The sequence below is a fragment of the Melozone crissalis genome, unplaced genomic scaffold (genome assembly GCF_028551555.1).
Source record: "Melozone crissalis strain CALT ecotype California unplaced genomic scaffold, PUWL_Pcris_2 ptg000129l_1, whole genome shotgun sequence".
Lineage (NCBI taxonomy): Eukaryota > Metazoa > Chordata > Aves > Passeriformes > Passerellidae > Melozone > Melozone crissalis.
This window is the reverse complement of record NW_026535903.1, coordinates 516,739-534,451: the sequence shown is the minus strand read 5'-3', so window position 1 is coordinate 534,451 and position 17,713 is coordinate 516,739. Positions and strand designations below refer to the sequence as shown.

The window sequence follows — 17,713 nt, the reverse complement described above, 5'->3', positions numbered from 1 at the left end:
GCCACTGCTCACCATGGCAGGGTGGCTTTGGCGCTGCCCTCCATGGCAGGATGGCTTTGGGACAGTCACTGCCCACTATGGCAGGATGGCTTTGGGACAGTCACTGCCCACTATGGCAGGGATGGCTTTGGCACTGTCACTGCCCTCTGTGGCTCCATCCCCGCTCCTGTGCCCACCATGGGGGTCCCTGGCTGAGCCCCTCTGTGCCAGGGGTGCCCAGGAGCCCTGGCTGTGCCAGCCTGGCCCCGTGGCACGTCCTGGCAGGCTCCCAGTGCCCAGGGCTGTGCCCCACGTGCTGACACTGCTAATTAGGTCAGCGGCTCCCGCTGCATTGGAAGTGTTTGCGGGAGGGGGGCCGCGGCACGGGGGAGTTATTTGAGGCCTCTCCAACCTAGAAACCCAGAAAAGGTTTTCAGAGCTCCTGGGTGGCTCTGGGGTGCGCTCTGGCTTTGGGCACAGCCACCAGCCCTGCTCGCATCGCAAGCGGGGTTTCTCTCTCCTCCTTCAAACCGGGGATTTTATTTAGATGATCCTTAACGTGTTTGAGTTTGGAGCTGACAACCTCAATCAGTCAAGGTCTCAGTTTGCAGTGCTTTGTGCTTGTCAGTGGAGAAGCTGCTGAGCCTGGCGGGGAAGCCCCTTCCCCCAGCCCTTTCAGGGATCAGGGATGCTATGCCAGGCTGTGTTTGGCTGTGGTTCAGCGAGGGGTGGCTGAGATTTCCCCATTTCTGGGGAATGGAGATGAGAACAGGTCTCCGTCCTGCCCTGGGGTCCTGTGGGCACCTGGCTGCAGTGAAGCCTCACTCCTGGGCCAGGCAGAGCCTCTCCTTGGAGCGCAGCCCTGAGATCTCACGCTGTGCTTTGTGTGTTACTCTTCCCCCCGTGCATCTGGCACATTTAACAGGATTTTGATTTAAATCTGCCTTCCTGGGCGTTATCTGCAATCCCACTGTCACTCTGAGCGAACCCAAACTGAAAGCACCCCGTGAGCAGGGAGCGTGGCTCGCCATTTTGTGCTGGAACAGCGTGTAAAACCAGGCTGTGGGTAAATCAATGGCACAGAGCACATTTCCATGAGGTATATAAAGCTCTGAGCACCCGGTTTGGAGCGTGGGCTCTGCGGAGCGGCGTGTTCCGACGGGCTGAGACAGGCTCAGCAGTCAGCAGCAGCCCTGCAGAACCAGCCTGGGGTGGAAATAAGGCTGGGGCCTGTGGGTTTCAGTGCTGCTGGAGCCCTCACGCTGCCAGGATCAGGGTTTGTCCCTCCCTGTTCTGTGTGTGGTGTCTGGGCTGGAGCCTGGCCCAGGCACGGGGGTCCTGCAGGGAGCCTGAGCCAAATGAGCTGCAGCCGAGCTCTCCTCACTCCTCACCTTCTCCTCCTTGCTGGCCCAGTTAGTAAATTAGGCAGGATGGTGGGGGAAAATTAAATTAATTAATTAACGGCGATCAGGGTCTGTGTGCGCTCCTGCCATTTCGGGTGCTGTCAGGGCTGTGCTTTCCTCCCAGAAATGGGGCTGTGCAGGACGGGGAGCTCTCCTGCCCTTCCCCTGGGGCAGAACCTCTTGTGGGGCTGCCCATGGTGTGGGTGAGTGGGGGCAGCAGGGCTTGGTCAGTCCCAGGCACAGCAGGGCTGAGCTGGAGGGGCTGGGGGCTCTGCGGCTGGCACCGGGACTGGCACTGGGGCTGGGGGCTCTGCGGGCTGGCACTGGGGCTGGGGGCTCTGCGGCTGGCACCGGGGCTGGCACTGGGGCTGGGGGCTCTGCGGCTGGCACCGGGACTGGCACTGGGGCTGGGGGCTCTGCGGGCTGGCACTGGGGCTGGCACTGGGGCTGGGGGCTCTGCAGGCTGGCACCGGGACTGGCACTGGGGCTGGGGGCTCTGCGGGCTGGCACTGGGGCTGGCACTGGGGCTGGGGGCTCTGCGGGCTGGCACCGGGGCTGGCACTCCCCAGCTCCCATCACCAGTGCCAGGCTGCTGCTCTGGGCTCTGTCCCTGTGCTGTTCCAGGCTAATAATACCCGGGAGGAGGCGGCTGCTGCCGTCCTGAGCCCGCTGCTGCAGGAGCCTTCCCCAGCGCCTCCTCCTCCTCCTCCTCCTCCTCTGTGTGCCCAGGCTGCTGCTGCCTCCTCCTGTGCCTCTGTGCTGGCAGAGCCTGGCATTCCCAGTGCCATGCCCCGTGCCTCTGCTTTGGGGTGATGCCCAGCCCTCCATCCCTTCCCCCTGTGTGTGCCCAGTGTGTGCTCAGCTCCCTCCGCTCATTCCTCCTCATGGCCACGGGCGTTCGCCCTGGATTTCCTCATTTTGGAGGGAAAAATTCTCTGTGAAAGGGGGTTGTTGGTTGCAAAGCGGGTTTTTAATCCATTTCTCACTGGTGCTCTTTCCCTCGGCCGGGTTGGTGCAGTGTGGGGAGACCCAAAAGCTGCTGGCCCTGGCACGAGCCCTGCACCGGGTTTTGCTCTCAGGGGTGCTCAGAGCAGGCTGGGAGCCACGAGCAGGTCCAGCCCCAGAATAATCCCCCTTTGAAGTCTGGCATGTCACCGAATCTTGCTGCTTTTGTTGGTTTGCTCCATTTTGTGCATCTCTTAATAAATATTGTAGCACGCTAAAAATAACTGATAGCCGTGAAGTGGCAGCAGAGCTGCTCTGGGCCCTGAATTTCCAGTTTAATTCCCAGCTCAGAGAAGCTTGGGCTGCCTGCAGCAGGTCCAGCCCTGCCCGGGCTGGGGGTGTTGTGGCTTTCACGTGTCGCGGTGCCACTGTCCCAGGGCAGGGGTGGTGGCAGGGAGGTGTCACAGTGTGTGACAGTGATGGGCACCAGGTGCTGCTCTCAGAGCTCTCCCCTGGCAGGTGGCAGCTGGGAGCATCCACAGGGATGGAGGGAGGGCAGAGTGGCCAGGTCAGGGAGCTGGGGGCACCTCGTGTGTTCAGTGAGGCTGGTGCTGCCCCTGGAGTGCCCTGTGCCACCTTTCCATCACACAGGGCAAGGCAGCTGGCGGTTCCCCTGTGTGCTGCTGCTGCCGTGCCAGGTGTGGTGCTGGCGGAGCCCAGCGTGGCACAGCCGGCCTGGCACCATCACATCGGGAGAGCAGGAGGCAGCAGAGGAGCCTCCAGCTGTGCCAGCCTGGCAGGGCCACCGTGTCTGCCAGCCCAGGGGTGGCACCAGGGCGTCCTGTGCCAGCGTGGGGCACTGCCCAGCAGCACCGCTGTGTCCCTGTGGTAAATGCAGGCTGAAGGCACTGCTGGCAGGTTCACAGGCACTGGTGGCCCTGTGTGTGGCAGGGTCCCCGTGCCATCCCCTGCACCCCTGTGTGTGGCAGGGTCAACGTGCCATCCCTGTGTGTGGCAGGGTTCCCTTGGCACCCCTGTGTGTGGCAGGGTCCCTGTGCCACCCCTGTGTTTGGCAGGGTCCCTGTGCCATCCCTGTGTGTGCCAGGGTCCTTGTGCCATCCTCAGCAGCAGGCAGGGACCCAGCACATCTCGGGCGATGCCATAGCTGCCATAGCAGGCCAGGACCTGCCCTGGTTTGTGCCAGGCTGAGCCGGGGGCTGTGGCAGCCCCTGCCGGGTGCCAGGGCAGCCCTGGCAGCGCCCCCGTGCCCGGCGCTGAGCGGGGGCTGCGGGTACAGCTCGTGCCGGGCACCCACGGCTGAGTCAGCTCCGCGTGGGGGTGCCGTGAGTAAGGGGCTGGGGGGTGTGCAGGCACACGTGTGTGTCCCTGTGGCTGTCCCTGTCCCTGTGTGTGTCTGTGTGTGTGTCCCTGTGTGTGTCCCTGTGTGTGTGTGTGTCCCTGTGTCTGTCCCTGTCCCTGTGTGTGTGTGTGTGTCCCTGTGCCTGTCCCTGTGTGTGTGTGTGTCCCTGTGTCTGTCCCTCTCCCTGTGCCTGTCCCTGTGTGTGTGTGTCCCTGTGGCTGTCCCTGTCCCTGTGTGTGTCTGTGTGTGTGTCCCTGTGTGTGTCCCTGTGTGTGTGTGTGTCCCTGTGTCTGTCCCTGTCCCTGTGTGTGTGTGTGTGTCCCTGTGCCTGTCCCTGTGTGTGTGTGTGTCCCTGTGCCTGTCCCTCTGTGTGTGTGTGTCCCTGTGCCTGTCCCTGTGTGTGTGTGTCCCTGTGGCTGTCCCTGTCCCTGTGTGTGTCTGTGTGTGTGTCCCTGTGCCTGTCCCTGTGTGTGTGTGTGTCCCTGTGTCTGTCCCTGTCCCTGTGTGTGTGTGTGTGTCCCTGTGCCTGTCCCTGTGTGTGTGTGTGTCCCTGTGTCTGTCCCTCTGTGTGTGTGTGTCCCTGTGTCTGTCCCTGTCCCTGTGTGTGTGTGTGTGTCCCTGTGCCTGTCCCTCTGTGTGTGTGTGTCCCTGTGGCTGTCCCTGTGTGTGTGTGTGTCCCTGTGTCTGTCCCTGTCCCTGTGTGTGTCTGTGTGTGTGTCCCTGTGCCTGTCCCTGTGTGTGTGTGTGTCCCTGTGCCTGTCCCTGTCCCTGTGTCTGTCCCTGTCCCATGCCAGGGCCCCTCCCGCCCCTCTCTGCAGCACCTCCTGCCCCGTGGCACTGCCTGCAGCCCCTTCCCTCCTCTCTCTCTCCTGCAGTACATCGAGGCCATCAGCAACAAGCAAGGGGAGCTGGAGAACTACGTGTCTGATGGCTACAAGACAGCTCTGACGGAGGAGAGGCGACGCTTCTGCTTCCTGGTGGAGAAGCAGTGTGCGGTGGCCAAGAGCGCCATCACCTACCATGCCAAGGTGAGTGTGGCACCCCCTGAGCCTGCCTGGCTGCCCTGGCACGGGGTGGGTACTCTCAGCTCGAGCTGTACCCCATAGAACAGCCTGAGATCCCAAAAACCACAGCTGGTGCAGCCCCACACACACACAGGGACAGACACACAGGGACAGACGCACAGACACACACACAGGGAAATACTCAGGAACCGAGGGGGTGGTGACCAGCAGGTGACTCCAGGGAAGATCCTCCCCAAATCCCTCTTGCCCATGGTGACCCCACATCCCTGCTGCCCAGGCTGCCCCCTGCAGCAGGGCTGGAGCTGCCCCTGCCCGCCTGGGGAGCTGCAGCAGCTGCATGGGTGTGCACAGGATCCCCCCAGGATCTGGTGCTGCTCCCGCAGCCTCGTGCTCCCTTCTGGTTGTTCCCCAGCGCCGCCCTGCGTGGCTCACAGCAGCCATCTGTCACCACCACGCTTGGCACTGGAGCGGGAGAGGGAGCTGGCATTAGTCAGCTCTGTCCTGGCACATCCACAGCGCGGATCCACGCTTGGATTGGCGGGCAGAGTGCAGGAAAAGCCCCCCCAGGGCTGGTGGTCAGCAGGAACCAACCAAACCCTGCTGCAGCAGCACCCACAGGCTGATTTTGCAGGGGGGACTTTGCTGGTGGCTTGTCCAGAGCGTGGTGTGTGTCCTGCTCAAAACTCCATCCTGCTGCTGCCCCTGGCTCCTGCAGGGTGCTCCACAGGGTCATGAGGCTGGACCTGCTGGCTGGTGTTGGGGAAATATGCAGCGACTTTGAAATTGGATTTAGAGGGGGATTTTGATATGCAGAGCCACATTGTGTCTCCAGGTGAGGCAGAGCAGAGACATCGGGTCACCCTTGGGAGTGCCCTTGAGGGGGCTGGGACATGTTCCCCCTCTGGGTCACACAGGGGGCTGTGCTGGTACATTCTGGGTGGATAAGGACAAGCTTGGCTCCATGTGTTTGCCCCTTGGAGCATGGTGCTGCAGGCAGGGAGCAGTGGGGCTGGATGCAGCACAGGGGCCTGCAGGCTGCTGGGGCTGAGCCCCCCAAGGAAGCAGCTCATCCCTGGGGACGTGGGGACAGCCTGGAGCACGGGCTGTGCCCTGCCAGGCTTTCAGCCTGGTTTTATTTATTTTATTTATTTCTCTGCTCCACGTGGGGCCCAGCTCCCTGCAGCCTGGAGATGCTGCACACAGGATATCTTGATGGGCAGAGATTGGCTTACCTTTCCCTTCCCTCATTGCCATTTTTCATGATTCCTGCCTGGCTCTGGTGCCGTCAGAGCCTGGAGCAGGGTGTCTCTGGGTGTTACCTCCCCTGTGCCATGCACAGAGCCATTGATCAGTCCCAGCTCAGCCCTGGCTGCCTGTGGTGCTGCCCAGGGGAGGGGGGCACAGCAGCTGCACCCCCGTGCCCTCACACCTGGTTTGCTCTTGCAGGGGAAGGAGATGCTGACGCAGAAGCTGCCGCTGTGGCAGCAGTCCTGCTCGGACCCCAACAAGATCCCGGAGCGCGCCATCCAGCTGATGCAGCAGATGGCTGCCAGCAGCAATGGCACCATCATGCCCAGCCCTCTGTCCACATCCAAGTCCAACCTCATCATCTCTGATCCCATCCCTGGTGCCAAACCTCTCCCTGTCCCCCCGGAGCTGGCACCTTTTGTAGGAGTAAGTATCCCTGTGCTGGAGCTGCCCTGCCCTTTGAGCAAAGGCGGAGGGACGAGCCCGGGCCGGTGTCACCGCTGTCCTCGGCAAGTTGTCCTTGGATGGGCTGGCACTGGTGGCAGCGATGGCAGCTCTGGGCCATCCTGGGGTGTGGGGAGGAGCCTGGCCTGGGCACGGGCAGCCTGTCCCACCCCATCCCACCAGAGTCATGAGTTCTGGGAGAGCAGAGATCCCAGGTGCTGGACCTGCCTGTCCCACCCCATCCCACTGAGCTCTGGCAGAGCAGGGGCTCCCAGGCACCTTTGGGGAACCCAGGAGCTGGACCTGCCTGTCCAGACTGGTCCCCAAGCTGTGGGACTGAACCCAAGTACCCAAATATAACTGGAGGAGAAAGGTCTGGAATGAGCCTTGGGATGAAGGACCCTTCAGAAGAGGGTGTCCCACTGATGTGAGGACACGAGCTGAGCACAGAGCTCAGCAGGGAATTGTCAGGTTAAGGGAGCTCAGAGCAGTAAGATACCACAGAGGAGACCCCACTGCTCCCCCCAGAGCAGTTTGGTTTGGCTGGGACTAAACCCAGCAGGACAAAGCTCTGATTTGCCTCTGTGCCTGGAGCTGTGTCCCACTGGGGAATGGCAGGGATGTTCTGGGATTGCCCTGGAGCTGCAGTGGGATATTCCCAGAGCTGCAGGGATGTTCTGAAGCTGCAGTGGGATGTTCCTGGAGCTGCAGGGATGTCCCTGAGCTGCAGGGATGTTCCTGGAGCTGCAGGGATGTCCCTGGAGCTGCAGTGGGATGTTCCTGGAGCTGCAGGATGCCCTAATGAAGCCTCCGTGTCCCCCTCCCCTCCTGTCTCGCAGCGCATGTCGGCACAGGAGGCCCTGCCGGTGATGAACGGAGTCTCGGGCTCTGACAGCGACGGGTACAACCACTGGTCTGAGATGAAGCCAGCACAGCCCAAATCTTTATCTCCTCCCCAGCCTCAGAAGCAGCTGAGTGACTCTTACTCCAATACACTCCCAGTTCGCAAAAACGTGGCACCGAAAAACAGCTACGCCTCAGGTGAGGCCCCAGCCACGCCAGGGGCCCTGGAGCTGCCCCTGCTGCACCCAGTGCCCACAGGGGGCTGCTTGGGGATGGTTTTGGGGGTGCTGCTGGTGGGGGACAGTGACCACAGCGTCCCTTTGGTGTCAAGTGCTGCTCGTGCCTCCTGATATGTCATTAGGAGATGCTGGAGCTGGGCTCTGCCCTGGGGTTTCACAGGATTTCCAGAAGGAATTTTTGTGGAATGTGGCACAGGGAAAGGAGATGCTGGAGCTGGGCTCTGCCCTGGCGTTTCACAGGATTCCCAGAAGGAAAATCTCGTGGAATGTGGCACAGGGAAAGGAGATGCTGGAGCTGGGCTCTGCCCTGGCGTTTCACAGGATTTCCAGAAGGAAAACCTTGTGGAATGTGGCACAGGGAGCCTGCTGCTCCCTTTGCCATGGCTGGTGGGTGATGCTGGGAGCCTGATCCTGCTGGGTGAGGGGGAAGGTGTGAGTGACACCGAGGGCTGTAGTACAACCACAGCCTGGGCTGGAGCAAGGAGGGCTGGGGACCTGTCCTGTGCCTGGGGATGAGGGGGTGCAGGACTCGGGGCACCCACTGGTGTCTGTCCCCCCAGCTGAAAACAAGACCCTGCCACGCTCCAGCTCCATGGCCGCCGGGCTCGAGAGGAACGGCCGGACGAGGGTGCAGGCGATTTTCTCGCACGCTGCCGGGGATAACAGCACCCTCCTGAGCTTCAAGGAGGGAGACCTCATCACCCTGCTGGTGCCCGAGGCCCGCGACGGCTGGCACTACGGAGAGAGCGAGAAAACCAAAATGTGAGTGGGCTGGGCGGCCTGGGGAGCAGCTGCGTCTGGGACACACCTGGGTTTGGCTTCATCCCCCCTTTGCCTTTCAGGAGGGGCTGGTTTCCTTTCTCCTACACACGGGTCCTTGACAACGATGGCAGCGAGCGGGTGCACACCAGGTAGGAGCATTGTGTGGGGTGACAGGGTGTCCCTGGGGTGGGAGTTAGGAATTCCTTAGGAATAACAGCACGGTGGGGTGGTCGCTGGCTCTGGGTGGATGCCATGAGCGGATGGGTGGCCTGGGGGTCCCTGCACGGAGCTGACGCCTCTGCTCTGGGCCCCCCAGCCTGCAGCAAGGGAAGAGCAGCAGCACTGGCAACCTGCTGGACAAGGATGACATCTCCATCCCACCGCCAGACTATGGCATGGCCTCGCAGGCCTTCCCAGCACAGGGCAGCAACACCTTCAAGCAGCGGCCCTACAGCGTGGCCGTGCCCGCCTTCTCCCAGGTGAGCCTCTCCCTCCACCTTCTCCCACTCTGGGGGGCTTTGGAGCACTGGGGGATGCTGGACAGACCCCTGGGCACTGTCCCTGCTGCTCTGGCCGGGGGTCTCAGCTCCCTGTCCCTCGGGATGGGATGGGATGAGCGGGAGCGTGCCCGGCCCCGGGATGCCTGGGGGTGCCAGGGCAGCTCTCCAACCTCTGTTCGTTGTTTTAGGACTACCTAATGCCCTATGGGTGTGCAATTAAAGACTATGCCAGTGGCCTCTGCCAAGCACCCTCCGCTCACTACAAGCCTTACACTAGGTCGACAGCTGTAAGTCCGACGCTTGCAATGTTTCCCTTGGGATTTATGGAAGTTTGGCTGCTTTGTGCCTGGTGATCCGCGTGCCTTGCCTGGACCTGCCCCCGCCGAGCTCCTCTGCATGGGCTGAAGGGATGCAGGGAGCCCGTGGATGGGGAGGAACGGGCAAGGCACGGGGGGCAGTGGCACAAAATGGCCCCGTAAACCCCCAAAGGACAACACTTGCCGACGCCATGGAGTCTCCCACCAGAAACAGGCTGCTCACAGGCAGCTGGAGGTGTTTTCTCTGGCATGTGCCACATCAAGCCGGTGACAGTCCCGTGGGGACACTGGGGCAGACCCTGGACAGGATTCCAGAGTGCCCAAAGCAAGCCCAGGGCTTCTTGGATAACAAGCCAGGGAGGATGCACAGCAGATGGGATCGGTTTAAGCCAGGAGCTGATGGTGTAGGGCAGCTCTCCCACCACAATGAGCACAGTGGGATGAGCCACGCTGGCATCACGTGCTGGCAGAGGGGAGAGGATGAGGAGGGAGAGAGAAGGGCCGTCAGAACCAACCCTAGCACAGGGCAGGTCAGCTGGGATCTGCTCTTCTCTGCAGGGAGTGGGCTGGAAGCACAGCCCCACTTCTTGCTGTTTTGCTGGGGTTTTCCAGCAGGATTTGCTGCTGGGGTTGGTGTTTTGGGACTGGGAGCATTCCTGGGAAGGTGGGAATGTGGGTCTCTGGTTGCTGGTGCATGGCCAGCTCAGAGGCCAGGGACTCTCCCTCTTTCCTGGAGCTTTCTCCACGTTTGTCATGGAGAGCAGAGCTGCTGCAGTCGTATCCCAGGGCAGGCCCTTGCTCAAGGAGGGATCTCCTGGAGGGATGTTCTGATCCCCAGCTGCCCCTCAGTCCCTCCCCGCACAGCCTGCTCAGCACCGGCTAAAGGAGAAAATGGTCCAAAACCCTGTGGGTTTCTGGTGGGAGTGAATACAGGCAACCCCTCTTTCCACAGAACATTTCACTGGTGTCTCAGTCGTGCAGCCCCTTCCCAACAGTGTCAGCAGCAGCCAGAGCTCTGTTCCTCACAGGGGCTGGGCAGAGCAGAGCAGGGCTCTCCCAGCAGTCGCTTTTCCATGTCTGGCCAGATAAATCCGACAGGGAGTGGTGGAACTTCACTCCCTGCTGTCTGAATCCCACTCCAATCATCTCCATACCTCCTTCTCCTCTCCAAATGCATCAGCTCTCGGCCCTGGGTCCTGATGCACTTTGGTTTGTCCGTGTGAGCCTCCGGTGGCACCTGAGCAAACAGCCCACACATCCCTCACTGTGCTCCCTCCTCTCCTCCCCACAGGGTCTCGATGACTACGGGACGAGGTCCGTCAACAGGTAAGATGTCGCCTTGCTGTCACATTCCCTGCGAGCTCTTGGTGTTACAGGCTGTGTCCCCACAGGGGTCCCTGCATGGGCTCCCCGGGGACTGGGATGGGGCCGGCTCTCATCTGTGAGATGGGGGGACCCAGGGAGGGCAGGTCCCAGGGCCAGCCTGGTGTCCCCAAGCTGTGCTCCTCCAGAGTCGCGTCTCCCAACCTCACGCCTGGATAGGGGAGAGCCCGCGCTCCTGGGCCTTTCCCCGGCACCTTCTCCATCCATCCATCCATCCATCCATCCATCCATCCATCCATCCCCTGAGCCTCGGAGCTGCCCCGTCCGGCTCCCGGGGCCGGGTGGAGCCCGTGGCCGTGCAGGGTCCCGCCCTGCCCGCGGTGCCCGAGCTCGGTGCTGCCCCGCGGCCACTCTGGCATCTCTGTGCTTTGTTCCGCAGCGGCAGTGGCAGTTTGGTATCAACGGTGTGAGGACACCTGGGCTCGCGGCGGCCCCTTGCTGCTTGGAAGAGCTTTCTGCTTCTTTTTTCCCCCCCCTTTTTTTTTCCTTCCCTTTCGTTTCTCTTTCTCTACTTCTTTTGGATTTGAAACTCTTGTGATCTTCAAGGAAACCATGGTGCTTCTCACCCCTCCCCGGTGTTCACAGTGCCCTTGTTTCTGAAGCCTTTTTGGAGCAGAAACTGCCGCCAGGTCTGTGCTCGCAGCCCGGGCGCAGTTGTCACTTAGTGGGACCCGGTGTTTGTCCTCCCGTGTGATGTTAGCGATGCACTGTCCCCCCAGGGGCCGCGCCGGCCGCCCCGCACGAGCCTGGACCAAACTCCCAGACTGGATCACATATGCATGGCCTCTGGTGTCCGTACTGTTACTGAGCATCCGGGATGCCCGCGCCCGGGATGCCGTTCCTGGGGGGGGGGGCAGTGTCCCCGCGCCTTCCCCGGGCCCGATCCGCTTCCGTCCCTCGGGAGAAGCGGATGGCACAGCGCTCCCGCCCCGGGCAAAGGGCTGCTTCTGGGCTGGGGTCCCGCCGCCCGCGGGCACCCCCCCAAGGGTTACTCCTGGTTGTTTTATAAATATATATATATATATTTTTTGTAGCAAGGTATTGTTACCTCACGCTAAGGCTGGGGCTCCGGGGGCTGCCCAAAGCCAGGCTGGAGCGAGGCAGCCCCGGCAGTGCCCGGGGGGCTCCCAGCCCACCCTGGGGGTCCCGCTCCGCACTCGCCCGGCCGTAGCCCTCCCAGTGCCCGTGGCCGTCTCCACTGCAAAGCTGTTCACGCTTTTTTCTGATGTGATTTTTAAGACCTCTGACATTGCCTGTTTACTGGGACATTGCTGGCAATAGACCCCCGACCCCCCCCCCCACCCCGGACCAGTTTTTGGGTTATCTCCTCGCCTCCGGGCACACTGTTCTGAGCCCCTCCTGCATCGATGTCCGAATTTTGCTAAGGATTTTTAACCCAGGATATTTCACAGTGAATGACTGACTGTAGAGGGGGAAAAAAAAAAAAACCACATAAAACACAAACCCAGCCTAGCAAAGCCTGTGTGGAGATTGTAAAGTGCTGAAAAACCTTTTTTTAAAAGCCAGAGAGAATTGTGCCCTGTACTGAGTTATTGTTTGAATAAAAGTTTTATTTATTGCATTGAGCTGGGCCTCGGTGTCTTTTTCGGCTGCCGTGCCTGCGTGCTGCCCTCACTGCCTGCATCGCCCTCCGCGCATTCCCAGGCATTCCCAGGCCGTGTTTTTGTTCCCTGCTCCGTCCCCGGGGACGCTGCACTAAACAGCTTCGCTGAGCAGCGACAGCTGCTTTAGGACCAGCTCCTCCTCGCTGAGCATCCGAGGAGTGATGCTGCCCCTGCTGCTCCTCGCTGAGCATCCGAGGGGTGATGCTGCCCCTGCTCCCGCATGCCCGGGCTCCGGCTGTGTTTTCCCAGCGCTGGGAAAGCAGCAGTGGCCGGCACAAGGGGAAGGAAGCCGCCCCCTCCCTTCCGCAGCCCCCGCCGTGCCCGGCCGCTGCACTCCCACAGCTCCCGGCTGGCCGTGCCCTTCCTTCCCCTCCTCACAGCACCAGCGACTCAATAAACACCACTTTTCCTCCTTTTTCTTCTTTTTTCCTCCTGTTTCCTCTGCCTGCCGGCGCTGCGTGCGGGGTGGCCGGCGGGCTCTCGGGCCGGCTCGTGGCCTTAAGTCTCTCCTTAACCACGACCTTGTGTTCCCATCGAGCGTCCCGGCGTGCTCCAACCTGCCTTCTGTTTCCCTTGCAGCCCCGATGTTGAAGTGGCCAGGTTTTGAGGTGGCCCTGCCCGTCGTTAGTAAGTGACGGTGTCGCGGGGCCGAGCCCTGGGTGCGCTGGGCAGCGGGTGAGGCCGCGGGGCCGCGCGGGCACGGTGCCACCGCTCTGCTTCGCGCCTCGCCGTCCCCTGCCCGCGTCGCCGCCGCTTGTCCCCGAGCGCCGGGGCTCCCCGGCTGCCTGTGCTGCTCGCCCCGCTGCCGTGGCTGCGCTTGCCGGGATGCTGAGCCGCTCTGCCCCCTCTGCCCGTAACCGGCTCTTTGGTTGTAGGTGTGCGCCGGCCCGGCCCTGCCCGCACTGACCGCAGGTTTTTTGAGCAGCTCTTTTTGTTGTAGATTCATCCCAGGAGCCTCGTGGTGCTGGCCCCGGGGATGGGATGCAGGAGCCTCCCCAGGAGTCCAGACCCTGCTCCTCGCTGGCGCTGCAGAGCCTGGAGAGCTCCTCGCCCGTTTCTCTTTGATCCATGAGCTGCTTTCCCTGGAGCTGCGGGCTCCATCCCGGTGGCTCTTCTCTGCCAGTACAGAAGGAGTTAAATGAGCCCCGGGTGACTCATCAAAGCAACTTTTCCTCTCCCTCCAGTCCTGAGAATCTATTTTGGCATCTTGGGAGGGAAAGTGATCTAAGCAGCTGCATTAATTAGGTGTGAAATTAATTACCCTATTTTTAAGCAAAAGTCATTTATCTTTTAAGGAAAGAAAAAGCGAACGTGGAGAGGTGAGGGATGGCAGAGATGGGGCCTGGGGCTGACAGTGAGACCCTGTCCCAGAGGGGGTGCAGGTCCCAGCATCTTCCTTCTGCTCTGGGAGATTGCTGGGGACATCCCAGAGCTTCTGGGGACATCCCAAAGCTGCTCAGTGCAGGTGCACATGGTAACCACAGCACTTTACCTGAACCCACGTCAGGGGTAGCAGGGCTGTGCCCCCACAGTGAGTGACCAGCTGAGGCCCAGCTGTGGGAGCTGGCATGGGGGGCTGTGGCCATTGCTCCCACTGGGGACAGGAGGATTGTGTGGCTCCTGGGGAGGGCTGGGGCCAGTGGGCACGCGAGACAGAGGGGCTGCAGGGAGGGCAGGGGGTGCTTGGTGGCTCCCCAGGCAGCCAGAGGGACCCCCAGAGCTGCCCACACCCCCTGGGAATGAACTCCTGCAGGGAGAGGACAGAGGGGACCTCCTGGAGAAGGGGTAAGGATGATCCCCGTGCCAAGGGAATCTTGCACCCTGTCCTGGCCAGGTGACGATGGCAGCAGGAGGGTGCTGGGGACGCCCCAGGTAGGTGAAACCCAAGGTCAGCCAGGCTGGGCCCTGCACTCTGACAAGCTCATCCAGCTGTCCTTAGTCTCCCACACTCTTCCTCTTGGACATTAACTTCCCCAGAGGCAGCACAAGGGCTCTGCCAGCTGCCAGCTCTGCCCTGGCCAGGAGTGAAGCCATAACCCCCTGTCCAGGCCTGGGTGATGCCACAGTGCTCCACCTGTGGGAACTGCTGGAGTCCAGCCCTGGAGGAGGCTGCAGCAGCTTCATCAGCCCTGGCACCCCTGGCATCTCCTGCTTTAGGCTGGTAGGCTAGCCAGGTAGGAGAACATCCCCCTGCAGCTGGGCTCGGCTCGTCTCTGACCCACCACGGCTTAGCTGGGACAGGAGCAGAGTTTGGGGGCAGCTCAGGAGTGGGGCAGCTGGGCTGGGGGCTCCACAAGGCAGAGCTTTTCCAGTTTAAACCTCCCCAAACGCTGCTGGTCCCGGGCTCTCGCCACTCTCGCTCGCTGTGCCGGTGCCCTGTGCTCTCCAGGCCTCCACACACACCCTGTTAACTCTTCCTTCCTCTTCCTCTTCCTCCACAGGAACCCCTTTGCCAACGTCCAGCTGAAGCCAACGGTGACAAACGACCGCTCGGCCCCGCTCATCAGCTGATCCGGGAGCGCTGGCACCGCGTGGCACCCGCCACCTCCTCATCCTCATCTTCCTCATCCTCCTCCTCCTCGCTGCTGCATGTCCAGCTTCCCAGGACTCCATTCCTAGGCGGAACTTATTAATCCTGCTGCTTTGAAAGCCAAAGGCTCAAGCTAGTGCCCTAGTTCTCTCTTCTCTAGACTCCCTCGGTGGCAGGGGGTCACAGCGCCGCCGTGTCACCTGTCCCCTGCCTGTGCTGAGTGTGGTGGCATTTCCCGGAGTCAGGGCAGCGTGTCCCAGAGCTGGGGGGCCTCCCAGGCCCAGCAGCAGCTTGCTGTGGGTGGGGAAAGGGGCTCAGATGGAGAGCAACTCTCCATGGTTGGCTCACAGTGCTCCAGGGGGCAGCCAGGCAGAGAGGGCACGGTCCCCGTGCCCAGATGAGAGGGACCCCCAGGCCAGACGGGACACTGGGACACTCCCAGGCCAGGCAGGCAGGACATGGGGACACCCCCCAGGCCAGGCAGGACATGGGGACAGTCCCAGGCCAGGCAGGACACCCCGGGCAAGCCAAGGCACTGAGGGTGGCACAGGCAGCTCCCAGGCTCCCACCAGACCCCGGTGCCCACGCCATGCCCCGGGCTGGGACAGGGCAGGGGGTGCCAGCTCCGCTCCCAGAGCTCCTGCCGTGCCAGGGCTCGGGGTGCTGCAGGGATTTACGGTACTGCTGTAAAATATAAGCTAGGAAAAAACCACTGGTGGAGGCAGGGCAGTGTGGGAGCGAGCCTTGGGGTGCCCCTGCTCTCCCTGCAGACGGGAGCTCCTTGGGGTGCCCCTGCTCTCCCTGCAGACGGGAGCTCCCATCCGGACCTCTTGCTTGGCTCTTTGCTCTTCCTCTATTCCTAGGGCTGCATGAGAGAGAGAGATAGATAGAGATAAATATATATCAATATATACACACACACTTGCTGAGCTTACTGCTGGGGGTGCCCACGAGCGAGGTGGCTCCCACAGCCCTTCCCGCAGCTCCTGAGTGACCAGGGTCACATCCTTGCTCCACAGACAGGGAGGAGAGGTTTCCAGGCAGGAGCTGTGTCTCTCATGGGGGAGGGCTGGAACCCCAACAGAGTTTTTGCTTTTTCCGTTGTATTTCTCCTTTTGCACTTTCTGATCACTGGTGCAGCATGTCCCGGTGCCCACAGCCCGGGCAGTGCCCGCTTGGCTGGGCACTGGGCAGGGCACAGAGCATCCCCAGCCCGGGGGCTCGGTCCCAGTCGGACGTGGTGGCTCATCCATCTCTCCCGTGTCCCCTCTGATGGATTTTCCGGCTCCACTGCAGGAAAACAGCTTCACCCGTGACTGCCCAGGCTCCAGCTCTGCACGAGGGCTCCCAGCTCCATGATGTGCCTCCTCTTCCTCTCCCAGGGCTGGAGCAGATGGGTGGGGGGCACAGGGGCAGGGTGAGGGAAAGGGCTGGGGCAGTGGGTGGGAGAGGGCTGGTGGCCACAGCCCGGGGTGGGGACAGGCCTGGGGTCCCACTGCGGTGTCCTCTTCCACCCCCGTGCCAGGGGCTGTCCCCCGGGCCCCCCAAGCTGCCCCCCTGGCTCCAGCCAGCCCCCGGGGGCTTCGCTGCACCTCCTGGCTCGGTGGCACCTGCAAGACGTAACCTGAAATGATTTTTTATGAGAAAACGTAATTTATGAGCAATTCGGCCTCCCCCAGCCCTCCCTCCTGCAGCGTTTCCCTGGCCAGAGGCTCCTGCCTGGCCCTGGAGCGCGGCTGGGACCCGCCCGAGCTGGCTCCATCCTGGGTGCTGGGCAATGATCGGGGCAGGAAACGGCTTAAGATATTTTAAAAACTTTATTATTGGCCCGATGAGATTTGACACACATGCTAGGAGCTGTATGGAAATCAGCACTGATAAAAAATACAGCAATTATGACCCGTATTGAGAAAATAGACCATGTAAGAAGAGCCTTTCTATTAAAAAAGTTACCCAAGCCACAGCTCTGTCCTCATCCTGGACCTGCGGCGCCATAGACCAAACCCGGGGTGTGGGGTGGGGCTGGGCCAGCACCCCTGGGTGCCAGGGGCTGGGCAAACCCCCCAGGGCTGGGGGGTGCAGGGAATGGGGTTCAGGGGTAGGTGCTGAGGGAAGGGAATCCCAGGAGCACCCCAGTCCTGCGTGGGGAGCAGCTCTGGGTGCTGCACCCTGGTCAGGGAAGGGGGTGGGCTCCTGCTGGAAAGGATGAGGAAAAAGCTTGGGAGAATTTGGGTGACGGGGTGACAGGCCAGGTGGGGGCTTAAATAAAACACTTAAATGAGCACTCATTGCTTAGTGGGGGTATGGGGTGGCATGGTCACCCTGGGGCTGAATTGGGGTCCCCCAGGGTCCTGGGCTGGGGAACAGCCCCTGACCCCCACAGGAGCCTCCTGAGCACCGAGGGCACTCCAGCTGGGACACAGCTGGGCTGGCCATGGGAGACGGTGGGAGAAGGGTGGGTGGGGATGGGACACCTCTGCCAGCACCGGTGCCAGGCTGGGGATGGGCACATCCCGCGGGTGCCAGAGCTGTGTCCAGCCCAGGGTGGGACCACCCTGTGGCATGGAGCCCCTGGCACCAGCCCCATCCCACATGGGTGCTGCGTGTGCAGTGTCCCTGCACGGGGACACCCGTGTGCCCTCATCCCCCTACACAGGAGCCAGGACAGGGGCAGGGGCTCGGGGGGACATTTCTCACCTCAGGGTTTGGTCTATAGACCCCAAAAGGAACCAGCCCTGAATTCAAGGTTTCGCTCAGCTCCGCTTACTTCTATTTCCTTCCGGAAGCTGGAATTGCACAATTATCCTAAGCCTCGAATGAATAAAAAAAAAAAAAAAAACCAAAACAAAGAAAGAAACGAACAAACAAAAAACCCGAAACAGAACAAAGAACCACGAGCGCGCCCCCCTCCCCCCCTCCCCAATAAGTCTCTTTGGCAGCAATAACTTAAAATCGCGTCAATGTGGGTTCAGTCAACAGCAAGTTTTGGTTTTGGGGTGGGGTTGGGGTTAGGGGTTTTTAATAATTTTGTTTAAATACAAAAATAGCCGGGTTGGCGGGTCCCGGTGGGGGACACTCCCTCCACAACCAGCCCTCCAGGTGTTGCTCCT

At 61.4% G+C, this 17,713-nt stretch overlaps 1 protein-coding gene across 4 annotated transcripts in view; it reads left to right on the top strand.

Annotated features, from left to right (window-relative positions):
- Window positions 1-15,049, top strand: part of BAIAP2 (BAR/IMD domain containing adaptor protein 2) — a 41,395-nt gene extending 26,346 nt beyond the window's left edge. The window contains exons 7-15 of one of the 4 annotated variants that reach the window (XM_054293076.1): window positions 4,563-4,715; window positions 6,159-6,386; window positions 7,244-7,445; window positions 8,047-8,248; window positions 8,329-8,397; window positions 8,565-8,727; window positions 8,937-9,035; window positions 10,357-10,391; window positions 14,515-15,049. In XM_054293076.1, the coding sequence (XP_054149051.1) occupies window positions 4,563-4,715; window positions 6,159-6,386; window positions 7,244-7,445; window positions 8,047-8,248; window positions 8,329-8,397; window positions 8,565-8,727; window positions 8,937-9,035; window positions 10,357-10,391; window positions 14,515-14,584 (1,221 nt within the window). In that variant the 3' untranslated portion in view covers window positions 14,585-15,049. Of the gene's footprint in view, window positions 1-4,562; window positions 4,716-6,158; window positions 6,387-7,243; window positions 7,446-8,046; window positions 8,249-8,328; window positions 8,398-8,564; window positions 8,728-8,936; window positions 9,036-10,356; window positions 10,392-10,827; window positions 12,035-14,514 lie in introns of those variants that run through there. The other 3 variants (XM_054293077.1, XM_054293074.1, XM_054293073.1) reach the window with 3 other exon arrangements.
- The last annotated feature ends 2,664 nt before the right edge of the window (window positions 15,050-17,713 follow it).